Source organism: Arachis hypogaea, chromosome 13, assembly GCF_003086295.3.
Source record: "Arachis hypogaea cultivar Tifrunner chromosome 13, arahy.Tifrunner.gnm2.J5K5, whole genome shotgun sequence".
Taxonomy (NCBI): domain Eukaryota; kingdom Viridiplantae; phylum Streptophyta; class Magnoliopsida; order Fabales; family Fabaceae; genus Arachis; species Arachis hypogaea.
This window is the reverse complement of record NC_092048.1, coordinates 31,459,310-31,485,273: the sequence shown is the minus strand read 5'-3', so window position 1 is coordinate 31,485,273 and position 25,964 is coordinate 31,459,310. Positions and strand designations below refer to the sequence as shown.

The following is a 25,964-nucleotide window of genomic DNA, read 5'->3' as shown; positions in this document are numbered from 1 at the left end:
GATACGGAGAATTCGAACTTGGTCGATTGCTTGTATACGACCCCGGCTGGGCTTTCTAAGATGACCCCGGCTCCCCCGGACGTCTGGTTGGAGGCCCCGTCCACATGGAGCCTCCACCGTGTGCCCGTTTCCTCTGGGGATCGCTTGTTACCTCCACTAGGAAATCTGTCATTGCCTGGGCCTTGATTGCATGTCGGGGCTCGTACTGTAAATCATATTGGGAGAGCTCGATGACCCAAGTCATCATCCTTCCTGCCAAATCAGGCTTTTGGAGTACTTGGCGAATTGCTTGGTCCGTTCTCACGACAACACGGTGGCTCTGGAAGTATTGCCTCAGCCTTCGGGAGGAGGTTAGGAGTGCCAGCGCCAGCTTCTCCAATTTGCTATACCTCAACTCTACTCCTTGTAACGCCCTGCTTACAAAGTAAATTGGTTGCTGAGCCTTCCCTTCCTCCCGTACCAGCACTGCTGCAAGCGCTTCCTCCATTACGGCCAGGTAGAGGTAGAGTGGTTCTTCGGCCATTGGTTTCCCGAGCACCGGAGGTGATGCCAGGATCTATTTGAAGTGGTTGAACGCTTTCTCACACACAGGGGTCCATTCGAACACTATCCCCTATTTCATCAGATTGAAAAAGGGCAGGACTTTTGCTGCCGATGCGCCGAGAAAATGGGATAACGCCGTCAGCCTCCCTGCCAATCGCTGTACTTTTTTGATACAACCTGGGCTTTTCATCTGGAGAATCGCTTGGCATTTCTCTGGGTTGGCTTCTACCCCTCTCTGGGTTATCATCCAGCGTTTTTCAAGCCAAACGGCATCACCTTGTAGCAATAGATCCCTCCAGGCGTTATAAACGCCGTTTTGTCTTCGTCGGGCTGGTGCATCGGTATCTGATTGTATCCAGAGTAAGCGTCCATGAAGCTCAGATACCGGTATCCCGCCGCCGCGTCGACGAGTGCGTCGATGTTGGGAAGGGGATAGCAGTCCTTGGGGCATGCCTTGTTGAGGTCGGAGTAGTCCACGCACATTCTCCACCTCCCGTTGTGATTTTTCACCAAGACCGTGTTCGATAGCCAAGTCGAGTAGTCCAGCTCTCGGATGAACCCCGCTTCGAGGAGGCTGGCCGTCTGCCTGGCCACCTCCTCTGCCCTTTCCTGCGACATCTTCCTCCTCCTTTGGGCCACTGGTTGGGCTTCCGGCTTGACGGCCAGATAGTGCGACATGAGTCGGGGATCTATCCCCGGCATGTCGGCCGGTGTCCAAGCGAACAGGTCGGCATTGGCTCTGATCATCTCCATTAAAGGTCCCTTCAATCCATGGGGGAGATTTCTGTTTATGAACGTGAACTTCTCCTCCGTGTCTCCGACCTTAAATTTTTCCAGGTCCCCCTCAGGTTCGGGTCTGGGTTTGTTATCTATTCTGGCGTCCAGGTCGGCTAGAAAAACCCCTGATGCTTCTTTAGACTTTTTCTTCAAGGAGAGGCTGGTGTGGTCGCAGGCAACTGCCGTTTTCAGGTCTCCTTTGATGGATCTTATAGATCCGTCATCAGGTACAAACTTCATTACAAGCAGTTTCGTGCTGATCGCCGCGCCAAGGTCGTTGATGATTTTTCTCCCTAAAATGTTGTTGTAAGCTGTGGAATCTCGCAAGACCACAAATTCTGCCATTACTGTCCTCCGCCCCTGTCCTTGTCCCACTGAGGTCGGGAGGGAGATGATCCCGTCCGGCTTGATGAAGTGGTCGCCTAACCCTACCACATCGTGCTGGTGGGTCGCTAGGTCGGTGTCACGCAGCCCCAAGACGTCAAATACGTTGCGGAACATGATGTTCGAGTCCGCTCCCGTATTCACGAGGATCCGCTTGACGAGGCTGGTTCTGACTCTGGCCGTAATGACCATAGGGGGACTTTCCAGTATCTCGTCAAACCACTGGTCTTCGGGACCAAAGGAGATGGATGGGAGCCTCCAAGAATTTCTCGCAGATGAGGAGGAGACGGCCAGGATCCTAGCGTCTTTCTTCTGTGCCGCTTTCGACCTCGGGGCCGAATTCCTGGCAGTTACCACGTTCACCACCGTGAGGCCGTGGTCGTCTCCCTCCGGTTCTTGGCGTCGCCTTATTGCCGGGGCCTGTCTTCGCCTTCGTGGTCGCGATTCCGTCTCCTTGGTTCTCTAATGAGGTGGGAGAATTCGGCGAGCTTCCCATCCCTGATTGCTTGCTCTAGCGCATCCTTCAGGTCGAAGTAATCTTGGGTCTTGTGTCCGTACCCCTTGTGATATTCGCAATAAAGGCTCTTGTTTCCTCCTGTTCGGTCCTTCAGAGGTCGGGATTTCGACAGTATTCCTTTCACGGCTATCTGTTGGTAAACTTCCACGATTGGTGCCGCCAGGAGGGTGTAGTTGGTGAACTTCCCGACTCGGGGAAACGGCCTTGGTGTTTTGCTCGGACCGCCGTCCCTGGCGTGTTCCTTTCGCCTTTCTCCGCCCTCTTGGTGTTGGGTTTGGGTGTAGGGGGGTTGCCGTTTATTGGCAGCCACGATCCGGCTGACTTCTTCGTCATTAATGTACTCCTTAGCCACACATTGGATCTCCTGCATTGTCCATACTGGCTTCGTAGTGAGGTGCTTTCTGAAATCCTCGTTCAGGAGTCCGTTCGTCAAACACAGGATTGCCACTAAGTCTGTCAGCCCGTCAATTTCCAGGCACTCGTCGTTGAATCTGTCTAGGTATTTCCTGGTCGACTCGTCGGGTCGTTGGGTCACCCCAAGTAGGTTGATTGGGTGCTTCGCCTTTACAATTCTGGTCGTGAATTGGGCTAAGAAGGCATGGCTGATGTCCGCGAAGCCGGTCACCGAGCCCTGCGGGAGGTTATTGAACCACCGTATTACAGGTCCTGCCAGGGTGACCGGAAAAGCGCGGCATCTTACCTCGTCCCCCACTCTCTCCAGGTTCATCCTGGCCTCGAAGGCCGTGAGGTGCTCCAGAGGGTCTTGCGTTCCGTCATACCTCATGTCCGTGGGCTTGTCAAAATGTTTTGGCAGCCGGACTTCGAGTGTGGAACGATGAAATGGGGTCGCTCCCATTATCACGGGTCCTCGTGTTCTCGTCGTTCTCCCTTCATCGTTCTCCCCACGGGCGTCTTCGGTTCCGCGATCTATAGTACGTCGCCTCTCATGCCTGGCATAAATGACGGGGTCATGGCGTCTTCTCGCGCGTCCCCTTTCTCCAGCGCTCTCGGACTCAGCTTGCGGGCTGGGCGTGCGTCTGGAGTGGCTCCTTGAGTGGGAGCGGGAGTGGCTTTGTTCTGGGGTGTGCTGATCGTGTTCTCTTTCCGCCAGCCGACGTTCAAATTCTTGCATTCTGTGGCGTAGCTCTTGCATTATTCTGGCGTGGTTGTCGCCAGTTCCCCCGAAGGGACGTCTCTCGTGAGGTTGTGGTGTGTGTCTCGGAGGGGATCCTGTGCGCTGCCGGGGAGCAGTCGCGGCGGGGTCCCCTACGGGCTCGGCCTCGCGGGCTGTCTCACCTTGGACCACTACGAAGTTCATGGACGAGTTTCCCACAGACGGCGCCAATGTTCGGTAGGTCGGGTACCGGACGGATCGGGTTGGTATACTGGTTGGTGATGAGGGGTCTCGTCTCGTTGTGAACTGCCGATCTGGTGTAGGCGGGGTCACGAGCACTTCTTGTAAAGGGAGGTGTCACCTGCAAAGACACTCCGACGCTCTAGTCAGTAATGTGCAGGCGAAAAAGGGGGAGAGTGATGTGTGACGTACCTTGGGGGAAGGGTAAAACCTTCCCCTTATATGCTGTGTCAGAGGTGGGCCCTACAAGGACAGACCCACTTTTTCCGAGACGTTCTCCCACAGCTGTAAGTGAGCTGTCTGGGACGCGTGTCCGGGTCGGTTGCGGGACGCCTCACCCTTGACCGTTCGGGTCGGGTGGTGCTCGGGTCGGGTGACGCTCGGATCGGGCCGACCCGTGGAGGATTTGGGCCCGGCCGTAACAGGTCTTTCTTGGTATGATACAATGGTTCTTACAAAAATTCAGAATAATAAAAAGGAATCTAACTGTTGTATGATCTTTATCCAGAAAAAAGAAAGAATTCAGTGCATATATAAATCAAAATCTATAGTCTGATTGGAGGATGCTTTGAACTTTATGAACATATACACTCGCATGTTATCATGTTATCATGTATGCTATGTTGGTTCTCTTTGTAACACTATTTTTCAAAGTCAATCTGGTATAAGTTGGCACCTCGCAGATGCATGTCAACATCAATGTCAATCTAAGGGAGAGAAAAAAAGAAAGAAGAAAAAGAGAATGTGTGATGTCTAAAGCATATCTATTAATAGATTATGTATGGTTTAATGCATGGACATATTTTTGGTGTCACCTATGCTATGCATATGTCTTTGCTTTCAAGAGGGTAATTTGTTAGTCACTGTATCAGAAAGTGGGGTATGCAATCCTTTTCAACTTAGCAAATCCATAGAAACACCTCCAAGACAATGCCATGTGATCCCATATCACTCATCAAAAATAATTTCAGTTGGAAATTGATTTGAAGGTTCCCTACTTCCCTTAGCATCTATATCTATATATACCAAATTTCTTGAGGTTCTAAAGCAACACAAGTCATTTGCATCCTCAAGTATCCTAACTCAAACACTTATTTCTCATACAAGTTCTTTGAAAAAACCACTATACAACATGGGTTTCCGCATTCCAAGTATTAAAAGGGCAACAAAAACAATTTCCAAGGGGATTGATGTACCAAAAGGCTACCTTGCAGTCTACGTTGGAGACAACATGAGGCGGTTCGTGATTCCGATATCATACTTGAACCAACCTTTATTTCAAGAATTGTTGAGTCAAGTTGAAGAAGAATATGGATATGATCATCCAATGGGTGGTCTCACAATTCCATGCAGTCACGATGAGTTTCTAAACATCGATTCTCACTTGAATGGGATGTAGATCATGCTATTGGGATGTAGATAAATTAGTTGAGAGACATTTATCCATAAGGCACTTCATTCTTTTTCTTATGGACACTTTCCATTTTGCTTTCATTCCTATGGAATTGTAAAAAGGATTTTCTGAATGAGAAAGTTGTTATGGCAAGATAGTTTTGCAACTTAAAACATTTGTTGCTATTGTTATATCTCAATTCTCTAATGAACAAGTGAATATAGATGATCAGTCTAACAAAATGAATGGTTCTTGCAAAAATTAAGTTCCAAAGGGAAATTTATTATATATCTGTTTTAGCGAATGCCGGTATGCTCTTCTCCCTTCCACTCTTTCTGAATGTAGTGTTGTCTTCTAATTAAAATAATTCACTCCTAGACTCTAATTGTTTTGATCAATTAATCATACAATTTGTTAATGTCCTACCCACAGCTAGCCATTTAGGCCATTGTCTTGGCTTGGAACCTATAAGACACCTTAAGTAGGTTTCCAAGCATTTATTGACAACCCACGTTGACCTTCCATTTGTGGATGATAAGTTGAACTCATCTTAAGGGTGGTCCCAACTTCCTTGAACTCACCCCAAAATTTTCTCTTGAATAATTTATCTCGAACAATTGAATTTAGAAAACCATGAAATTGCACCACTTCTTTGACAACAAATCAACTACTTCCTTGACTGTGTAAAGGTATGCTGCTAAACTAAAAAAATGAGCATATTTAGTCATCTTATCCACAACCACCAAAATATCAAAATAGTGTCTATTTCCAAAACCAATATAGTCCCCCAATGTAGTCCATAGATACATCAGACCAAACATTTATGGGAATTGGTAATGGTTATAACAGGCTAGCAAGTAACAATGTCTGGTGCTTATTCCTTTAGCAGACCTCACATTCTTTGATGTATTGCAGAATTTGTCTTTTCATCCCTTCCAAATACATCACTCCAGAAATTCTCTTGTAGGTCCGAAAGTATCCAAAATGTTCACCCACATTTGTATCATGAAATTCTTTGAAATAATTAGAAGACAACGGAAGAATCTTTCCATTCCTAATGATGAGACCATTTGCTCTCTCTCTTTTATCTTCTATTTCTTTTTTTACATTAGTTTTCTCAGGGCATTCAACAGTTTGGATATGACCATCTCAAGGGAGGTCTGAACAATTCCTTGCAGTGAAGATGTATTCCACCAACTCACATCTCCCTTGAGTTGGGATTAATGAAGAATCTCAGACTCTATGAGACTAATTGACATAGATTAGCATACATGTTGTCATAATAGATCAGTAAAGAGAATTAGAATGACAAATTCAAAGAGTGTGTACTGTTTTTTTTTTCTCTTTTTTTTGTATAAACAAATTGACAATGAATTCAATCACTCAATTGTTTTTTGTTTATCTATAACATCTTTCAATTATCTCGAAGCAATTAGCAGCCTATATATGCAAATTTACTTGTACATGAGAAAAACCAGATTTGGCTATCTAATAAATTTCAGGCATGAGCAGAACACATCAAAGAAAGAAAACTCTATTTTGGAACCAAGTGATCCTTCACCATTTCAACTTCATATAGTCAAATATACCATCAAACTTCAATATTTGAGAGGAAAAGTCCCTCAATTATTTTTCTGATAACATCTTTCAATTCTTGAGCAGCAGCTTATATATCCAAACGTTACTTGTAGTGAGAAAAGCCAGATTTCACTGTTCAATGTTTTAATAAATCTCAAAACATGAACAATAACACATCAGAGAAAGAAAACTCTATTTTGGAGCCAAAAACTCTATTTCAGCGTCACAAGGTAAATTATACCATCAAACTTCAATATTCATAGGTCCAAAAAGCCAAATATCATCATTTCGCAACATAAGGGTCAAGCATATCATCATATTCGATTTTTTCAGGTCATATGGATCCTTCATCACAATTCAATTTCGTAGAGCCACACATCATTGTATCCAATTTTATCGGGTCATAGGGCCTAAGATCCTTCATCACAATCCAATTTTGCAGAGCCACATATATCATCATTACAATTACTGATCCTTCATCACAAATTCACAATCCATAAGGCCACATATGTCATTACATTTCAATATGATTGGACAGAAAAAGCCAACTAAATAACTCTTCCACACTATACAGTTTTCTAGGATCATATGTATCATGAACATTATTGCACAATTTTACCATCAACAAATCATTACACAACTTTTTCAAGGGAAAAAATCTTATTTGATCCACAAAGTAAAAAAAATGCTATCACAAAAGAATTGAAACAATTCTGCAACAAATTCTTTTCCCAAATGGCTCAAGCATACAAGGTGCAAGGTAGAATTGAAATAAATTCAAACTCTAGAGTCCCATCCAAATCATAAAAATGGAAGAGAAAATTGTGCATCCCAGAACTTCCAAATCCAAATGGCAAAACTGAGTTGTCCGTAATTCAATAACAGAAAAATAGTTGGGGAAATAAAGAAAAACCAACCTTTCCAAAACCAACTCATCCCCAAGATAATAAAAAGATAGCACCAATAATCAAAAGCAAACCTTTTTTCTTTTTAAAGACATGAATATATTCCATAAGAGCAATGATTTACACAAAGTTTTGTAAAACACAAATTGACAATGAATTCAGTCACTCAATTATTTTCTGTTTATCCATAACATATTTCAACAAAATAATTATCTATAACACCTTTAAGTTCTTGAGAGCTTATATATGCAAAGCTACTTGCAATAAGAAAAACCATATTTAACTGTTATCTTTTCTGATAAATTTCAAAGCATGAACAAAAGCACATTAGAGAAAGGAAATACTATTTTGGAGCCAAGAGATCCTTTACCACATTCCAACCACATTGGAGACAAGAAACCCTTCACCAAATTTTAAGGTCATAGGATCAACTATACCATCAAACTTCAATATTCATGGGTCAAAAAAAGCAAAATAACATCATTTTGCAATATAAGGGTCAAGCATATTATCATATCCGATATATTCAGGTTATAGGGGATAAGATCCTTCGCCACAATTCGATTTCATAGGGCCACGTATCATTGTATCCGATATTTTAGGGTCATAGGGACTATGATCCTTCATCACAATTCAATTCCATAGGACCACACATTATTGTATCCGATTTTCTTGAGTCATAAGGACTAAGATACTTTGCCACAGTTCAATTTCGTAGGGCCACATATATCATCTTATCCAATTTTAGCGGGTCATAGGGACTAAAATCTTTCATAAAAAATTCATAGGGTCAGGTCATTCGGACTAAAATCCTTCTTCACAATTCATAATTTCATAGGGCCACATATATTGTTACATTTCAATATCATTGGACAGAAAAAGCTAAGTATATTACCCTTCCACACATTTCAGTTTTCAAAAGTCACAAAAATCATGAAAATTATCGCACAATTTTACCATCAACAAATCATTACACTACTTTTTCAAGGGACAACATCTTATTTGATCCACATAGTAAAAAATTCATTGCAAAAGAATTGAAACAATTCTGCAACTAAGTTTGTCCTGCTGTAAAAGACAATCATATATTATTCTGCAACAAATTCTTTTCCCAAACGGCTCAAACATACATTGTGCAAGGTAGAATTGAAATAAATTCAAAGTCCAGAGTCACATCCAAATCATAAAAAGAAGAGAGAAAAAATAGGGCATCCCAAAACTATCAAAATGGCAAAACTCAATTGCCCGTAATTCAATAGCAGAAAAATAGTTTGGGAAATAAAGAAAAAACAACTTTTCCAAAACCAATTCATTCCCAAGATAATCAAAAACTAACATCACAATAAAAAAGCAAACCTTTTTTCTTTTCTCGGACTTGAATATATTCCATAACAGCAATGATTTGCATAAAAAAAAAACATCTTTACAATGGACCCCGACGTTAAGTAGCAAAATGCAAAAGATTTGAACATAAAAACATCTTTATAAAGAGAACCAACAAAGAAAGGGGGGGGGGGGTCCATCCCCATTACCGAAACGTGCAGATAATAGAGTTTCTCCTCCCACCATTGTTGAATCATACATTCTTTATAACCCTAATCAAGCAGATTTTGCAAAAGCACCAATTCCCCTCGTATTCACCGTTGAAATTTTGTTGAACCGAGCCACCGAATTCACCCACAGTAGAGTGTTGATCCCATTATTCAAAGTAATAGCAGAGAGAAAGAACCCAACAATTGAGAAAGAAGGGAAAATAAAGAACAATAATACCACAGAAAACCAAATTTAAGAGGAACAAGAACCGCTTACTGAAAAATTACAGCCAGCGTAGGAAGTATTCAGAAGAGAGTTTCGCATTCTTATATAGGCTGCCAATGGCGGTGTTTTACGCTTAGCGGACCCTATGCATGTTGTAGACATTTAATAATTATAATTATAACTTTTTAATTCTGTGTAATACTGTAATCTTTTTTTTTTCTTTTGTCGGTCAATGACTAGTTAATATTAATGATGCTTAATCCGAGCTTTTGTGTATCTTTTGTGTGCCTACCTTTAGGTCGTTTAAGCAAGGCTATTTATGTTTGAAAAATACGTCCGTTACTGATCCGAGATTCTCGCTACCTAATCTGAGGTGCGTCGCGGAGTTTTCTTTTAGTGCATTGTTATCTGATTTTGACCTAGTAGTTGGTTTACTTATATGGATATGGGCTAGCAAAGGCGTAACGTCGGTTCGATTATAACGGGTACGGATCAGTAGATAAGGTTATCTAATATGGTGCTTGATATAGGAAAATTATGTCTGCTACAAGGATGGAAAATGTCAACTATGAATTAGAATGAAAATTGCAAATGATAAATAGGTGAAGTAGGAAGAGATGAATTTGGTGATGAAGGAATACCAGGAAAACAAACGTGTTATAAGAATGGAAAGATGAAGTAGGTGCAAAGAACCAACACAAAATATGAATAGATTTTCTGGATTGGTGTTTGCTTGGTTTTTACCTAAAATTTGCAGTTTATTTAAGCCTAAGCCTAGACATGGTTTACCAGTATCGTGTTTGTGCTTTTGTTTTTCTTATTTTATTCATGTGTGTTTATTTCAAATACTGAGATGGTCTTCAGCAGCTGCTGTACTATGTTCAAGCTTCAGACCGGACCAACAATTGACCCAGTCAAAAAACCGGGTCACTATGTCAATAATTCAACCTGTAGATTATTAGGTTCAAATAAAAAATATATATTTAAAAATATAATTGAGTATCACTTATATATATACCACTATATCTAATAAGAATCAATATATTCTCGAGGTCCCGTGTTCAAATTTAAGGAGTCAATTTTTTAAAAAATTGGCATGCACCTATGTGCTGACATCATCATGACATAAATCGATACACATGTCAATTGGTTCAGTCGCTACACGGTTCGGTCACTGCACAGTTCACACCAATTCTAACCGGTTTTACTGGATTTAACCAATTTAAATGCATTAATTAGAACATCAAACCAGATTTGTTCATCAATTTTTCATTCAAACCGGATGATTTTGTCCGTATTTGATAACTATGCTGCTGATAACCATAAAATATGAAAAAGAAAAAGTAATGATATATATCCAAGTTTTTTTATGAACCACAAGTCTAACTAAGTTAAATAATAAGACTTAGAATAATACTACGTATAATTGATTTGCGTTGATAATTGATTTGTGTTGATATTAGACAAACTTAATTAAATTTGGTTAACAAAAATACTTGGATCTATAGCATTATTCTAAAAGAAAAAAAAGACTCATGGCATGAAAAGATAAATAGTGATAGATCAGGTCACATGATAATTCAATTTCAGAAGATAAATTCCCCAATAAATATCACGTGGGTGTAGCCGTGTAGATATAACAATTTTTAAACACATTTTTGAAAATTCAGCTGGCGTAAAAGTTATCTTTGCAGTTTAATGTCCAAAATGTTTGGCTTTCATAAATATCGAACTATGAGCAGAAACTAATATAACAATGGAACTTAATATTTGTATTAGTGTCCATGAAAGGAAACAATCATCCGACCTTAGACGTCAGCCGCGTAATTCTCTGGTTTATACCACAATGAGAAATCAATTCCCTTGCTTTTCAATTTCTCTGTTGCAGGTCCAATTCGATCTAGAAGCTGTAAAGATAAATATAAATATAAATATAAAAAAGGTTAAGAGATTGTTCCATTGAGGTCAGGTTCAGTGAACCACCAAAAAACTCCATTAGTTATATTAAATACCAGCAGAATCAAGGAAATTGCTTAAGTTACAATAGTAAGCCTCAAGTTCTTAGAGCGAAATAGTAGTGTTTAGAAGAACACAATTTATGGAAATGAACTGATTTACAATTGAAATAGGATTCCCCGTTCATTAAGTTTTCCCGCATTTCCATCACATTCAAAAAATTATATCAAGCAAGTAATAAACCAAAGTTCCGAAAACATGCTATTCCCTTGATGGAAATGAGATCAAGAACTGGGACTTTGTTAAACCAAAGGTAGTATTTAGGTACAACAGTTCAGTGAGTGATTGATTCATAACAATGAGTTGGCAATTATTAAACACAAGGCCAAATTTAAATTTGGGAGGGTACCATGGAAACCACCTAATTTGTAATTCTAGTTTTCTGTAAGGGGAAAGAAATAGAATAAGGAAAGAATTATTAGAGGAAAATTAGAGAAGAATCAATTCAAATTAGAGGAAGGGATGGAGAAGATAATTCCATTGAAGGATTCCAAAGAAGGAAATATATCAATTCACTAATTTCATGCTTCTTTCATTCATCACAACTATCCATATTTATAGTAAATCCGACTACTAATGAGAAATACCTAATTGGACTATTGGGTCCACTTTTATTCATTACATTTTATTTTAATTTTCCTCTGCAAAGTCAAAACTATCAAAAGAAACTACGATCATGCTCCTTGACTGGGGTGGGGGTATAGAAAATAGTAATAACTCATTAATATCATGCAAAGTGCCGTGAACCTTACCCAATAAGCAAACATAGGATTATCAAACATCTAGGGGGCAGCAACACAAGACTTGACAAATCCTGTCTGGAACACAAAGGCTTGGAATGGAATTGATTTGGATTGAACTCTTCCCTTTTTTATCTTTGTTCCTCCTTCACTTACTCAATCTCTCTTATACATCATTACTAATTAGTAATTACTAATTTGACAACCAAAATGTATCATATGATATTTTTTCATTGCAATTGAAATTAATATCTATTAAATATTTGAGAATCAAAATATGTCACATAACACTCTACATCATTGCAATTAAAATAAATTTTTTTCCTCCAAAATTAAGAAATTCTCTTCCTTCTCCACTCACTCTATTTCTCTTGGCTTTTTAACCCATGTGCCACAATTTCTAAAACTTTTTATCAAAATGCTATTCTTTTCATATTATTTATTCACATGATACCGTTTTGCTCCAGTGACATTTTTTTTTTGTTCATTTGATAAAATCTTTAATATTTACTACAAAAATGTTGGATATTATTTATTTTTAAAATTTTATAATAAAAATTAAATATTTAGATATTCCGCAGAAATAACTGCTAATATTCTACTAATATACAAGAAGATATTCCGTCAATATTCTGCCATAATATCCAATAAATAAATAGATGGGGGGTCATGGAACAACATGCCATGTTTGATTTTCTTCCAATACAAGTAGTTCGGTTTCAATAGCTTGTTGCCAAGATTCATGTTCCATAGCCTGTTCATAGGATGAAAATATAGAAACAGAAGCTAAAGTTGCTGTCAAGGATAAAGAGGAAGGAAAACCTTACTTTGGGGTTTAAAAATGCATGAACTGCATCGTACAAGAACTCGTTATGGATCAAATATTGGATCAGCAGCTGGTGAGTGATCGAGCAGGGGCCTGGATGTCCAGATGCCTGATTTGGAGTGTTAGCTGGATGTCTTTGGTGTACAAAGAGAGGTATTGGTGGTTCTAGTTTTGCAGATTTATTAGAAAACAGTGCCAAAACTGATCTAGGGGATGCAAAGAGAGGATCATGGTTATTTGCAAAACAATATGCATTTCGTGTAATATCACATCTCTAGAGACGAATCTGATGTAGATTAGGATCATAGCATAGAAAACCTTTTTGGTGGGGAGACTATCCAAGAAAAGCATATTTAATAGATTGATCCGTATGTTTGGTGCAATCTGTGGGAGAAGATGTACATACAAACACATCCAAAGGTTCAGCGATTAGAATAAGTGGGTGAGTGATCAAACAACATTAAGGAAGGAAAATCATTTTTTAGTGAAGGAGAGAGCTCGCAGTAAATAAGAAAGACTCCAAAAACGAGGTGCCACAAAAGATTCCAACATAAGGCACAACATCAAAAAGATTTTTTTTTTTTTTTTCTTTCAGCTACTCCATTTTGTTGGGATGTGGCAGAGACATGATTTTTTAAATAAAATCTCATTGGTTTGCAAGAAATCTTGGAAGAAATAAGATGTGCACTCCACTGTAACAACTGGTACCCCAGAAAATAGAAAGAAAACAATAGAACTAGAAGAGCTGAGGTAGTAATGAATTACTGTGAAATCACCCCTTCTTCAATTATGGATTATATGGGAAATGGAGGAAATTATAGAACAGAAAAAAATACTATGAAAATATGTCGCATAATTCCATAATTCTATCAAACACTACCATAATTCTATCTTAATTCCTACCTTCTCATTATTCCTTTTTTCCTCTATATAACAGAATCTCTCTCTCTTCCCTAACAGAATCACCCTAGGATCACACGCCCATCCAGGCATCCACTAACTCTGCCACGTGGCCTAATTAGTTACACAAGTGATTCCCCGCCATTTTCTCTTTTCACTCTCCTATTCCCCCTACTGTAAATGAAGGGCAAAAGAGGAATTCTCTTGGACCCTATTGCAGCCTCAGAAAAATATTTTTTGCTCCCACCCTTCTCCGGGTGCGTAACATCCACCCATTGACAGAGCCACGAACTTTTATTTTTGACGAAAATTGGATTTGGACATAAGCATGAAAAGTTTTGAAAGCAGAGAACACTTTTTATAATTAAATGGGCCTAACTCACCCCAGAAGCTAACACAAGAGGTAACAGAAGTATCATACGTGTAAACACTGTCATGCCCAATAATGAAAATCTGTGGGTGGCCCAACATTAAGATCATATAAGCTCTGATATCATATTAGAATTGAGTAGGCCTGGCACATTCCAAAAGCTAGCCCAAGAGGTGAGCCTCTCACATTTAGGGTATAGTTATGATAATCAGACTAGACCCACCGATTCGACTAGAAAACCGGTGACCCAGCAAACCATCAAATTGATTATGCAATCAACCTAGTCAAAACCAACGAAAACTGATTGCTTTGTATTTTATTATTAGAACAACAACAACAACAAAGCCTTGCCCCACTAGGTGGGGTCGGCTACATGGATCAAACGATGCCATTGAGCTCTATCATGTATCATGTCTACAGAGAGACTGTTTACATGTAGATCTCGTTTGACCACCTCATGGATGGTCTTCTTAGGTCTTCCTCTGCCTTTCACCCCTTGTCCATCTTCCATCTCATCCACCCTCCTAACTCGGTGTTCTGTCGGTCTTCTTCTCACAAGTCCAAACCACCTGAGACGCGATTCTACCATCTTTTCCACAATAGGTGTTACTCCAACTCTCCTTTATATCTTCGTTCCTTATTTTATCCAATCGCATATGACCACTCATCTATCTCAACAGCTTCATCTCTGCCTCACTTAGCTTATGTTTGTACTCTTCTTTGGCCGCCCAACACTCTATACCATAAAGCATAGTCGGTCTTATAGCAGTGCGATAGAATTTACCTTTAAGTTTTAAAGGCACTTTTTTGTCACATATAAAACCAGATGCACTCCGCCATTTTGACTAACCTGCTTGGATCCTATGATTTAAATCATGTTCAATTTCTCTATTATCTTGTATGATACATTCAAGATACTTAAAACTTTTAACGTTTCGTAGGATGTTTTCTCCAATCTTCACCTCTATATTAAGATTTTCCCTTCGCAGACCGAACTTACATACCATACACTTCTAGAGCTTCTCTCTATAAGTCCAACTTTTTATTTAGGTCTTCCCTTGACTCTCCTCGGCAAAAAGCATGCACCATAGAACAGGCTCTTAGATGTGCTCTGTGAGTACTTCCAACACTAATGTGAAAATGTATGGACTTAAGGATGATCCCTGGTGTAATCCTATACCAATAGGAAATTTCTCTGTCACACCACCTTAAGTCTTCACACTAGTTGTAGCTCCATCATACATGTCTATATGCGATTATTACTCTCTTCTTTTCTAAAACTTTCCATTCTAAAACCTTCCATAAGACCTCCCTTGGCATCATATCATACGCTTTTTCCAAATCAATAAACACCATGTATAGATCCATTTTATTACTACGATACCTCTTCATCATCCTTCTTAACAGGTATATTGCTTCGGTGACGGATCTCCTTGGCATAAAACCAAAACGGTTCTTTGTTACTTATGTCTCTTTTCTCAACCTCCGTTCTATCACCATTTTCCATAACTTCATGATATGACTCATGAGCTTTATCCACATCTTCTTTGACCTTAAAATCTCATTAAAAAGCTTGGTTAACTAACTTATTTTATTATTAGAAGAAAGCAATTAAAATATATCTTTGTGGAACACTAATTTCCAACTATGTTATGTATGTATTTATTATTCTATTTGTTCTAAATTTGTTCATTAAGATTTTGGACAATTTTATTTTGCAAGTTATCATTTGCATTTCTTTATTTTTAATATTTAAATTTAGATTTTTATTACAATTTTATATAGTTATTTAATTTTATTATTATTAGGTCAAACGGTTTATTTAACCAATGACCCACCGATTGAACCACTAACTTGGTGACCAATACCTAGATTGGCAGTTCAAGTTTGATAATTATGCTATAAAGACCTTATCCTTGAGAGATGTCGAACTTGTAATATTACTTCAGCTTTTGGTCACAAAAAATAAATCCATGTGAAACGACTATAATCGTCAATAAATTACTTATAGTGAGCATGAGACACCATAGGTGACGTCCCCCATAAATCACTGAATATTTGTTTTTATTAAAAAAAGAATTTCATTAAAATGAGAAGGATAATACAAATTGGGGATAAGCAAGCAAAACAAAACAAAAGATTTATTTATCTATAAAGCATAGCTTTCCGATTTCTCAAAGCGTAGATTTACGAGCCTTTCCGATGAGAATTTAGATTCACCTATAGCAGTTCTCATAGCAGTTCTCAAAGGTACACGCTCTCCCAAAAATCCTCATCCTATTTATAACTTTTTGAGTTATCATCGATTATCTGTCTTACTCCACCTTTGTACCTTCTATCTCTCCTATTTCAATACACAAAAGAGTTCAAGTCATGATTGATGAAATACAAGCTTCAGAGCATAGTGGTACTTGGGAGCTGGTTCCTCTTCCTTTGGGCAAAACCACACTTGGATGTTGTTGGGTGTACGCAATCAAAGTCGGTCCAAATGGACAATTGATCGCCTAAGCAAGGCTTGTTGCAAAAGGATACACTCAAATTTATGGTCTTGACTATGGGGATACCTTATCTCATGTAGCCGAAATCACTTAGGTTTGTGTTTTCTCAGCTATGATTGCTATTCGTCATTGGTAATCACATCAATTGGATATCAAGAATGCCTGCCTTCATGGTGATCTAGAGGAAGAGGTTTTACATGAAGCAACTGCCTAGCTTTGTTGCTTGAGGGGGCTCTGGATTGGTTTGCAAGCTATGACATTCAATCTATGGATTGAAACAATCCCCCATAACGTGGTTAAATTCAGCTCCGTTGTTGATTGGGATAAAACGGAGTGAGGCAGATCATTCAGTTTTCTACTATCATGATTCCCAAGGGAAAAGTGTTTACTTGATATTGTACGTGGATGATATTGTTATCACAGATGATAAGCATCAAGGGATTAATTGTTTGAAAGAAAATCTCTTCAGTTACTTTCAAACCAAGGATTTGGGAAAGCTAAAATACTTTCTTGGAATTGAAGTTGCCCAATCAATTAATCGTGTTGTTATCTCTCAAAAGAAGTATGCTCTGGATATATTCAGGGGAATGATGAATTATAGATCAACTAATAGTCCGATGGATCCAAATCTTGAGTTACTACCTAACCAGAGGGAGCCAATTTCAGATCTTGAAAGGTATAGAAGATTAGTAGGAAAACTTCTCTATCTCACCATTACTAGACCTAACATTTGTCTTGCAGTTGGGGTAGTAAGTCAATTTCTGCAATCTCCTTGCTTGGATCCTTGGAATGCAATAATGTAAATATGAGATATATTAAAGGATCTCCTGAGATGAGATACTTTATGATGATAAAGGGAATTCTCAGATTATTGGTTTCAGTGATGCAGATAGAGCAGATTGTTCCACTGATAGACAATCTGCTACAGGTTATTGTCTTTCTTGGAGGAAATCGTGTCTCTTGGAAAAGTAAAAAAGAAAAAAGAAAAATGTTGTATCTCGCTCCAATGTTGAAGCAGACTTTCGTGCTGTGGCCAACTTACTTTTTAACTCATTTAGACTTCAAAGAAATGAAATTATTTTGTGATAATTAGGCAGCCCTTCATATAGCTTCTAATCTAATATTTCATGAAAGAACAAAATATATTGAAGTTGAGTAGTTGACTGTCATGTTCGAGAAAACATTCTCTCAGAGGAAATAATCATTGAATCAATAAGCTCTAGTGAACAGCTAGCAGATATTTTCAGTGTCTCAGAGGACCTCAGATTCAATATCTGTGTAGCAAGCTTGGATCATTTAACATATATGCTCCAGCTTGAGGGAGGATGTTGGAAAGAAACATTGACAACATAGAAACTAGGCAGATCTAGGAATTTAGTTGTATAGAAACTAAGCACGCCTAGAAAATTCTCTCTCATATTCCTTGTAATATCTGACAATAGTCTTTTAGGATATATATATATATATATATATATATATATATATATATATATATATATTTGCGCTAATTTCTGACCATAGTCTCAGTCTTTTCAACTGACACCAAACACACTCTTAATGTAGCCAAGTATGAATACTTAATTACTGAGAGAGCTTTAGGCTTGCTCTAAGATAAGTGCAAAAAATTCTCATGAGCGCAAAGATTATCTTCGACAACAAACAAATTTTGCTTTTAATCTGCACATGAACTTGCTCCCTGATTGATTTTGTGTTAATATGCTACAGACTGACAAAGACTAGTGGTACTGTGGTAGATATAGCAAACTAAAACTACATCATAGGAAATATCCGCATTAAAAAGCATATAGAAAGCCTAAACAATTGTCAAAATTAAATGAGCTGAAAAGCTATTGACCCAATTTTACGATTCACATGACAACTAAAATTATTTCCAGATATTTGAAGCAAAATCAGAAAAGGCTAACCTTTTCATGGAGCACACCATTTGAAACCAAAACCGATCTATCAAAAACACAAAATTTCCCGCCATCCATCCGAGAAACAGCGCCCCCTGCTTCTTCCACCATCTACAAGTAAATAGAAATAAAAAATCTATAAAAATTATTTTCATAATGAATCGACCTGCAAAAGAAAAGAGATAGGTTTCTTAGAGTACTTAGGACTATTTTCATTCCTATTTCTTTTTCTAGTTTCAGTTTGGATTACAAAGATGTCTGACACATTTTCTAACTATTTTCCTGTTCCTAAAATTCATGATAAAAATATTTCAAACAGAAAACATTAGGGCTTCCCTAGTTTCTATACTTTCAAAATTAAGTGAAAAAAGGTGAAAACAATAAGTAGGATTTTCTGTTTTCACTGTTTCCTTCAAGACATACTACAAATCGAAAACACAAACGACAATGAGAAGCATACAGACCTTGAATCTCAGGGAGGGCCTGTCATGACCACATTGTGTTTATTGATATGTTCTGACACTTTACATGGGTTTATTCCATCAAAACTAAATCAGATGTGTTTTCTGCTTCTTCTATTTACCTTTAAAATTAATGTTGGACTTCAAATACTTCTACCACTTAAAACTATTCAATTTGACCAGTAGGTGAGTTTAGGTTCACTTTGAAATTCTTTCAATCTCATGGCATTACACATCTCTCACTCGCCTTTACACATAAAGCATATCAATGATACTGTTAGAGCAAAAGTGACAATGATATAGAACTCATAAAATATACCAAAACACCTGCAGCCATATCCCATGGCTTTAGACGATATTCCCAATAAGCTTCTACAATTCCCAAAGCTACATGACACATGTCCACTGCAGCCGCACCAAGTCGTCTTACACCCTAATAATCAAAGTCGGGCAAATGAAAAGTGGAAGGCAAATAAATGAGACAAGGTTTAAATAGACTTTAGTAGATGATTACCCTGCTGACATCTGTAAACTCTCTAAATAAGTCAATGTTAGTGGCCCATGCATCATCATGATCATACCCGAAGCCAGTCACTAGAAGAGATCGTTCCACCTAAAAATGCAGATCACATACAACATACATCAGTCATCAAGTGCCATATAAATCAGATAGTTCCGTAAAATAATAATGATGAAAACCAAAAAAATAAACAGAATTATAGGTTGCATTTGAAAGAGAGACCGAGATTGAGAGACAGAGATTGGGGGAGAGACTAAATTAAGTCTCCGTATTGTGTTTGGTGTAAGTGTATAGAACTGAGTTATGTCTCAGTATCCTGTTTGGTTTAAGATAAAAATGGAGAATTAAATAAGTGAAAGTACTAAACTGCCCTTACTAATTAAAACCCTAACCCTACCCATTAAGCCATCCCCCTAACCCTTTCCCCTTTACCTTTTCCCCTCCTCTCTGTTTTCTTGCTCTCTCTCTCTCATCTTTGTCCTCTTCTCTCTCCGGAAAACCAGCGGCAGCGACAGTTTCCCTCCATGGCGACGCAGCAGAGACGACAGCACCCACCACCGTCGTGTCTGCCATCGTGTTCGTTTCGTCTTGTGTCCCTGTTTGTTGCCGTCGTGTCTGCACTTAGTCGCATCACTGCTAGTCCGTTGCGCTGCCTCTGTTCCCTGTGCTCACCGTATCGCCTCTGTTCCAGTTCTGGGCTGAAGACAGTTCAAGTTCTGGGTCTCTGCTCCCTCCGATTCGGAATCTCAAATATCCAATTCTGCCCCCTGTTCTCTTCTCCTTTTTGATTTTGAAATCCTCTTGTTTATGAGATTGTTGAATCTGATTTTGACATATGTTCACGAGATTGTAGTTGTTCTCGGGATTATTGTTGTTGGTGGTGTTGGAATTCGGTGATGGTAGAGGTGTGGTGGTGGGGTTGGGTTGGGGGTGAGAGGTGGGCGCTATGAAGTGTTGGCAGTGGGGTGGCAGTAGACCGACAGTGAGGGGTAGACTTGGAATATAAAATTTTGAATGAGGGCATTTTAGGAAAGAAATATTAGTACAGTTTCAGTCTATGTATCCAAAAATTTCAATTCCCTGTGTCCTCACTTTCTAGAGGTATTTAAGGGACTGAAATTTTAGTTTTAGTCTCTGATCACCAAACATGACACTGAGTTTCAATCCCCAGTCTCAGTCTCAGTACCTCAAGAAACACAGCCTAAATGAAGAAAAAACAAATTGTGATCCAAGATCACTATTCTTTAACTTTATGTTGAGGTATTGTTTTGTTGTAAATCACCTGATTAGTTTCACTGACTTGAATCCTCTCCCCATTGCAGAAAGCTCCACCACCTAGAAGGTCAGAGAGTATATTTATTGTAAAGCCACAAATTTATTTAAGTCAGTTTTATTTCTTCAAGACACAGATGGAAGACAAGATAGTATTTTCTTTCACCAGTAGTTGCAGAGAAAGTGCGAGTATTCCAACACATAGGACCTCCAACAAATTCAACCTGAAATATATAAAAGGCCCAGTTCATTAAGATTCTAGGAGAAGCAAAATCAGAAATAGAAGCAAAATCAGAAATAGAAACAAAAGTAGAAAATATTTCTTCTTATAAAATAACAAGAAAGGGATAGTGAGAACATAAGTGGAAAGAGAAATAAATTCTTTAAAATGGTATATGCATAAAGAGCTGGGAAAAGTAGTGGTTGCAGTTTTCTATGAGCCAGATTAGGCTTATTACCATTAAAGCTGATAATATTTGAGCCAATAAGCTGACACTAAAAACTTTTAACCCATGGACACTCCGAAAGATTTGCTCAAAGGTCATTGCTGAACTGCAGATGTACACGTAGGTTCCGGAGGCTATAATGAGAGATGATGCAAATAGCACTTGCCACATAGTAAAAAAGCATTGAAAAATAAACCAGCAAAAGGAAACATAGTGGTCTGAAGGGGAAAACACTGCCAAAAAATGAGATGCTAGTGATGTACATGATTCACGAGTTAGAAAAGAAGTGAATAGGAAAGATGAAGCTGATCGAATAAATGTAGGATTTTGACAGAAATCTGTGCCTTACAAATCGAATCAAGTTCAAATTTCAGGAAGTTAGTGGCAGAATATTGATGTAGCAGGTCATAGAGAATATACTCCTCTCTAATCTCATGCTGAATTTTCAAATAATACTGGAGAAGGTTAAGTGAGAAAATCCTGAGCAATAAATAATTTTTTTCAAAAAATAAATAAATAAATAAAAATTCATTAAGATGATCCTCTATACAAAAGAAAAAATAGAAAAACAAAAGATTTATCTATAAAGCATAGCTTTCTAAACTCTCAACATGTTCAATAGGGAAAGTCTTTGGTAAAGATGATAAGCTTTACACCAAGTGTTGGGCATCTAATTCTATTCCATAAAACATGATTATCAAAATATATGTCATTAAAGGTGCTTGCATTACGCTCCAATCAAATAGTCCAAATAGTGGCAAAAACTGCACATTGCTACAAAAATGTTACCTCTTTTCTACTGCCAAACCCAACAAACCTAGTCAATAGTAATTGGTCTAGGATTACAGCGTACACCAAACATTCATCAAAGATGCTAAACAAATTGTTCCATAAGAAAACAGTCATTGGGCAATGCATAAACAGATGTGAATTTGACTCTAAATTTGCCCCACACGTAACACACAGATCATGGGAGATAGCCTTATCTTATCTAGCCTTCAAACCTGCATAAGTCATTGGTATTAATTCTGTTAACCACAACTGTCCATAAAAAAGAGTTGACTTTAGAGGGAGCTTTGGACTTCCAATGGGTTTGTCTAGATGAAAGGATGTTGTGTTAGAGGAGTGAGTAAGGAATTGGAAGAAGGATTTACAGCTAAAACTACCAGAGGAGTCAAGAGACCATATCCATTTATCAGGGTTTGAAGACAGAAAAATCATCAACGAGAAGTTTAGAGAACCAAAAGTTCAAAGGATTCTCTATCATGAAGGTTATGAAAGAAAAGGAAGTCCCAAGAGAAAGAGGAACCTTGTGTAATTTAAAAGGACCAAAAGATGAGAAATGGCTGGGTTTAATTTAGATTCAATAATTCAATAGTTTTAGTTCTTAGATGCTATGGTATAAAAACATAACTATATGTACAAAATAGGAAATAATGCAGCATATTCTTTCGGTAACAAGAAGAAAGATTATTCATATTGGTCCAATTCAGTAACTTCATTTATTTAAAATGTCATAATCCCTCATCATTCCAATTACCATACTAATTACATGGCAAAACACATTAATCTCATGCATCAATTGTACTAGGTATATATCCTTATATAGAATTGATTAGGACTGACATACTTATTTATCATAAAAAGCTATGCAAACAGTAGGAAATAGAACAAAAAGATATGGCTATTCACCACTGCAGCAGCAGCTGGCCTCCCCCGATATAGAACTCCAACAGAAACAGCAAAACTGGGATAGCCATGTGCAAAGTTTGTCGTCCCATCTACACAAATATCCAAGATTTGTAATTAAGTCATCCAAATAACACCCCAGCATAAAGGGGAGTTTTAGAATATGTAATTACTAATTAGAGAAATAATATATTTGTATTTACAAGAATTTAATTCATATTCGTCTATACTCTGTAGTTGAAACACAAGAAATTCCATGTCTCTCTCCTTTATTTTCTCTCAATAGTGTCAAACTAAAAGCACGTGCAGTTTCCAAGTGTATCAAGCACAGTATACAGGCCATGGAGTGCCAACAGAAAACATTTTCACTGATCCTAGAAATATTGAGGCAGTGTTGATTGGCCCCAACCAAAGACCTAAAAGCTTCAAATGGATTTCTTGGTCTCTCTGGGGTTTATAGGTTTCAACCTGGTCTGAAGTTGAAGAGAAGCTTCTAACAAACTTATAAAAGATGAACTCTTTTTTTTTAAATCTCCAAGTGCAATTGGCATTTGAGAAATTGAGTTAAGCCATTACTGCACTTCTTGCAAGGGCATTGAAGCAGTTTTATTTTAAGAAACGAAATTAGTGGCTTTCCATGCCCAAGTCTCACAACCTTGGGGCATAGGCTAAATCACGTTATAAAGGAGATCTCAGTGACATTGTCTTGGTGATGGAAAAGTGAAGACTTTACCGTGGTAACATTAATCGTTTCATAATGATCAATAAACCAAGTCTGAGAACAAGTAGATAAGAGGTTCAGCAAGATTCAAGAATCAAGATTGAAAAGGATCAACAAGAAAATAGTATCATGATGATTCAACCCACCTATGTATTTGATTCACAAGAACATGGTGTACAAAAGGTGTAGAATTTGTAGTGCTAAGAAACACACTTTTGAACCTTATATTGCCAGCAGAATTCATGATTCAACTTTGAAGACATTATAAGTCCCTCAGAACTTGTAAAAGTGTTGCTAGTGTGGCATATTGGAAACATAAGAAAAAGGCCGTCAAGGATTATATGACCACTTATAAAGTATTTCAAAAGGACAGATATGCCTTGGCGCCAAGGGGTTATTGCAGTTTACTCGTCCTCCAAAATGGATGTAGTTTGCCGACTGACCAAATAAGCTCATTTTGTAGCTCTCGGCCACACATTTACAGCTAAGGATTTTATTGCTAATGTTGTGCCTTGCATGGTTTCCCCACAACAATTGTTCAAAATATAGATCAAATCTTTTTGAGCCAATTCACATCTTATCTCTTCAAATATTGTACAAACTACCATCCATAAGAAAATGATCAAATAATAGAAGTGAACATGTGTGGAGACATATTTGTGATGCTTTTTGAGTCCCAAGCCAGAATATTGGGTGGTTGGGGAAAAAAGGCACACTTATGAGAGAAGAAAAACACTAATAATAGTGGACAAGCAACTAGAGAACATATCAAAATAGCTTGAAAGAAGGGTGTAATGAAAGATAAACAGTACCAGATATTTATCAGGAACTAAGCAGTTTGGTAGTGAGAGCATAGTGCCCTCTAATGCCATTTCGAAATAACGGGATTATGAATAGTAATATTGAAAAGAGAAAATAAGATGCAATGTTTTGATGTGATGAAATTTCATACAAAATACAACGCACTCATCCCTGTTTATAATGATCATAAACTAGTCATCTTAATCAAAAATAAGATAACAATCATGAAATATAATGAAATATAGCAACCACTTATAAAAGAACATCTAAGATACTTGATCATATTAAGATAAAAAGGACAACAGCAGCTTTTCAACTGATATCTACCAAATTCTGTGCCTTTCTTTAAAAGAAGATGCAAATTACAAAAACAGTATTTCTTGAAGGCCATGAACTGGTATAGCCTTTCCTGATTCTGATTTATAAAAAGGTTAATGTGCTTAAATTGAGAAAATAAGATTGACGGAGATCCCAAACCTAACGGATCAATGTACCAAAGATAATCTGATGCTGCATCCCCTATAATTCCTCCTTCTTCCCCGAGAATAAGATGGTCTTCAAAATTCTTATTCACGATCTCTAATATGGCAGCTTCGCTCATTTTATCTGTCCTGTAAATAGTTTGAAAATTAAGTGCAACCTAAAGTTAGTTCCCTAGTTAAGCAAACAAAAAGGAAACCTTTAGTACAATATGTTGAAGAAGAAGAATAATACAAGCTATGAACCCAATGACTACTGTAGGTCAAAGACAGCATGTAATTGAACTGGATGAGATCAACGAAGGCAACAGAGGAAAGGCCCTATAATCTGTGTCAATTATTTAATTTGAACATTGAATAAGATAAGCATCAGAGATTCAATAAGACCTTACTCAGTCACCAAGTCAGTTAATCCTTTATATGTAATATTTCGTGGCTTATTTACAGCATCCATTACAACCTGTAAATAACAGAAAGAAGTAATCATCCATCTTTTGATAATATATGCCAAAACCTTATTTAACTGGAAAAAAGACCAAATTTAAAATGCTATAACAGGAAAAATATAGTGGGTTCACAACAATAGTAAAAGTTCCTACCTTAAAATATCACCCTGATCAACAGAAAAAGTGCAGATGACTAAGCAGAGATAAAGAATTCGTTGAAGTATAATCACTAATTACCGTATTATAAGCCCATGTCATTCAGATCTAACGTGAAATGGAACTTAAAAAGATATTACATATTAGATCCTTCTGAATTCAATTTCCCCTTTTTTTTGGGTTGCGGTGAACATTTTTGCTTTCTATACTTGGTTTGAAGCAATGATTCGGATTCGAACGGTACCCGAAGTGATGAAGCCTCTGAATACGTTCAGGGAAGGTGGGAGAAAACTTATGTCTGGGAACCACAGAAAACACTGGAGAAAGGTTTGCGGCCGCGGCTGAGAAGACCATCAAGGACATGCTTGATTGTCAGCTGGATAATGTGTCGTTTAATCTTTGCTCTAACTCTTCTGGCTCTCTATTCAGTGTCAACGGTGTCCATTGAGCAAGGGAGAATATTTTTATGAGGAATCTGACATGACACCAAAATTTATT

General features: G+C 38.0%; 2 protein-coding genes across 13 annotated transcripts; both read right to left on the bottom strand.

Moving 5' to 3' along the window:
• Positions 1-581: 581 nt before the first annotated feature.
• LOC140177536 (uncharacterized) lies at positions 582-1,896 on the bottom strand. Its single transcript, XM_072210657.1, has 2 exons — positions 929-1,896; positions 582-690 (listed from the first exon to the last, which is right to left on the bottom strand). Exons 1-2 carry the CDS (start codon positions 1,894-1,896, stop codon positions 582-584), a joined length of 1,077 nt encoding a protein of 358 aa, XP_072066758.1.
• An 8,889-nt stretch (positions 1,897-10,785) lies between these two features.
• Positions 10,786-25,964, bottom strand: LOC112737944 (phosphatase IMPL1, chloroplastic). Of its 12 annotated transcripts, XM_025788112.3 has the most exons (11): positions 25,548-25,905; positions 25,257-25,324; positions 24,863-24,996; positions 22,867-22,955; positions 20,895-20,952; positions 20,739-20,791; positions 19,451-19,549; positions 19,256-19,369; positions 18,485-18,586; positions 13,110-13,175; positions 12,858-12,997 (listed from the first exon to the last, which is right to left on the bottom strand). In XM_025788112.3, exons 1-11 carry the CDS (start codon positions 25,566-25,568, stop codon positions 12,974-12,976), a joined length of 828 nt encoding a protein of 275 aa, XP_025643897.1. In that variant the 5' UTR covers positions 25,569-25,905; the 3' UTR covers positions 12,858-12,973. The 12 variants fall into 12 exon arrangements, with proteins under 12 accessions (XP_072067677.1, XP_072067680.1, XP_072067679.1 ...); XM_072211576.1 differs by lacking the exons at positions 12,858-12,997; positions 13,110-13,175 and adding an exon at positions 10,786-11,116 and having other exon boundaries at positions 25,711-25,964; XM_072211579.1 differs by lacking the exons at positions 12,858-12,997; positions 13,110-13,175 and adding an exon at positions 10,786-11,116 and having other exon boundaries at positions 25,252-25,324; positions 25,711-25,954.

Bases quoted from the DNA above. Each gene is read 5' to 3' on its own strand.
- LOC140177536 (XM_072210657.1), bottom strand. From the start codon at position 1,896: ATGGTCATTACGGCCAGAGTCAGAACCAGCCTCGTCAAGCGGATCCTC. The intron at 691-928 runs GTATCTGAGCTT...AGCGATTGGCAG, and splicing joins GACGCGGCGGCGGGATACCG to GGAGGCTGACGGCGTTATCC.
- LOC112737944 (XM_025788107.3), bottom strand. From the start codon at position 25,568: ATGACATGGGCTTATAATACG. The intron at 25,325-25,547 runs GTAATTAGTGAT...TGTTATTTACAG, and splicing joins TGACATGGGCTTATAATACG to GTTGTAATGGATGCTGTAAA. The intron at 22,956-24,862 runs GTTTGGGATCTC...ATATTTGTGTAG, and splicing joins TTGGTACATTGATCCGTTAG to ATGGGACGACAAACTTTGCA.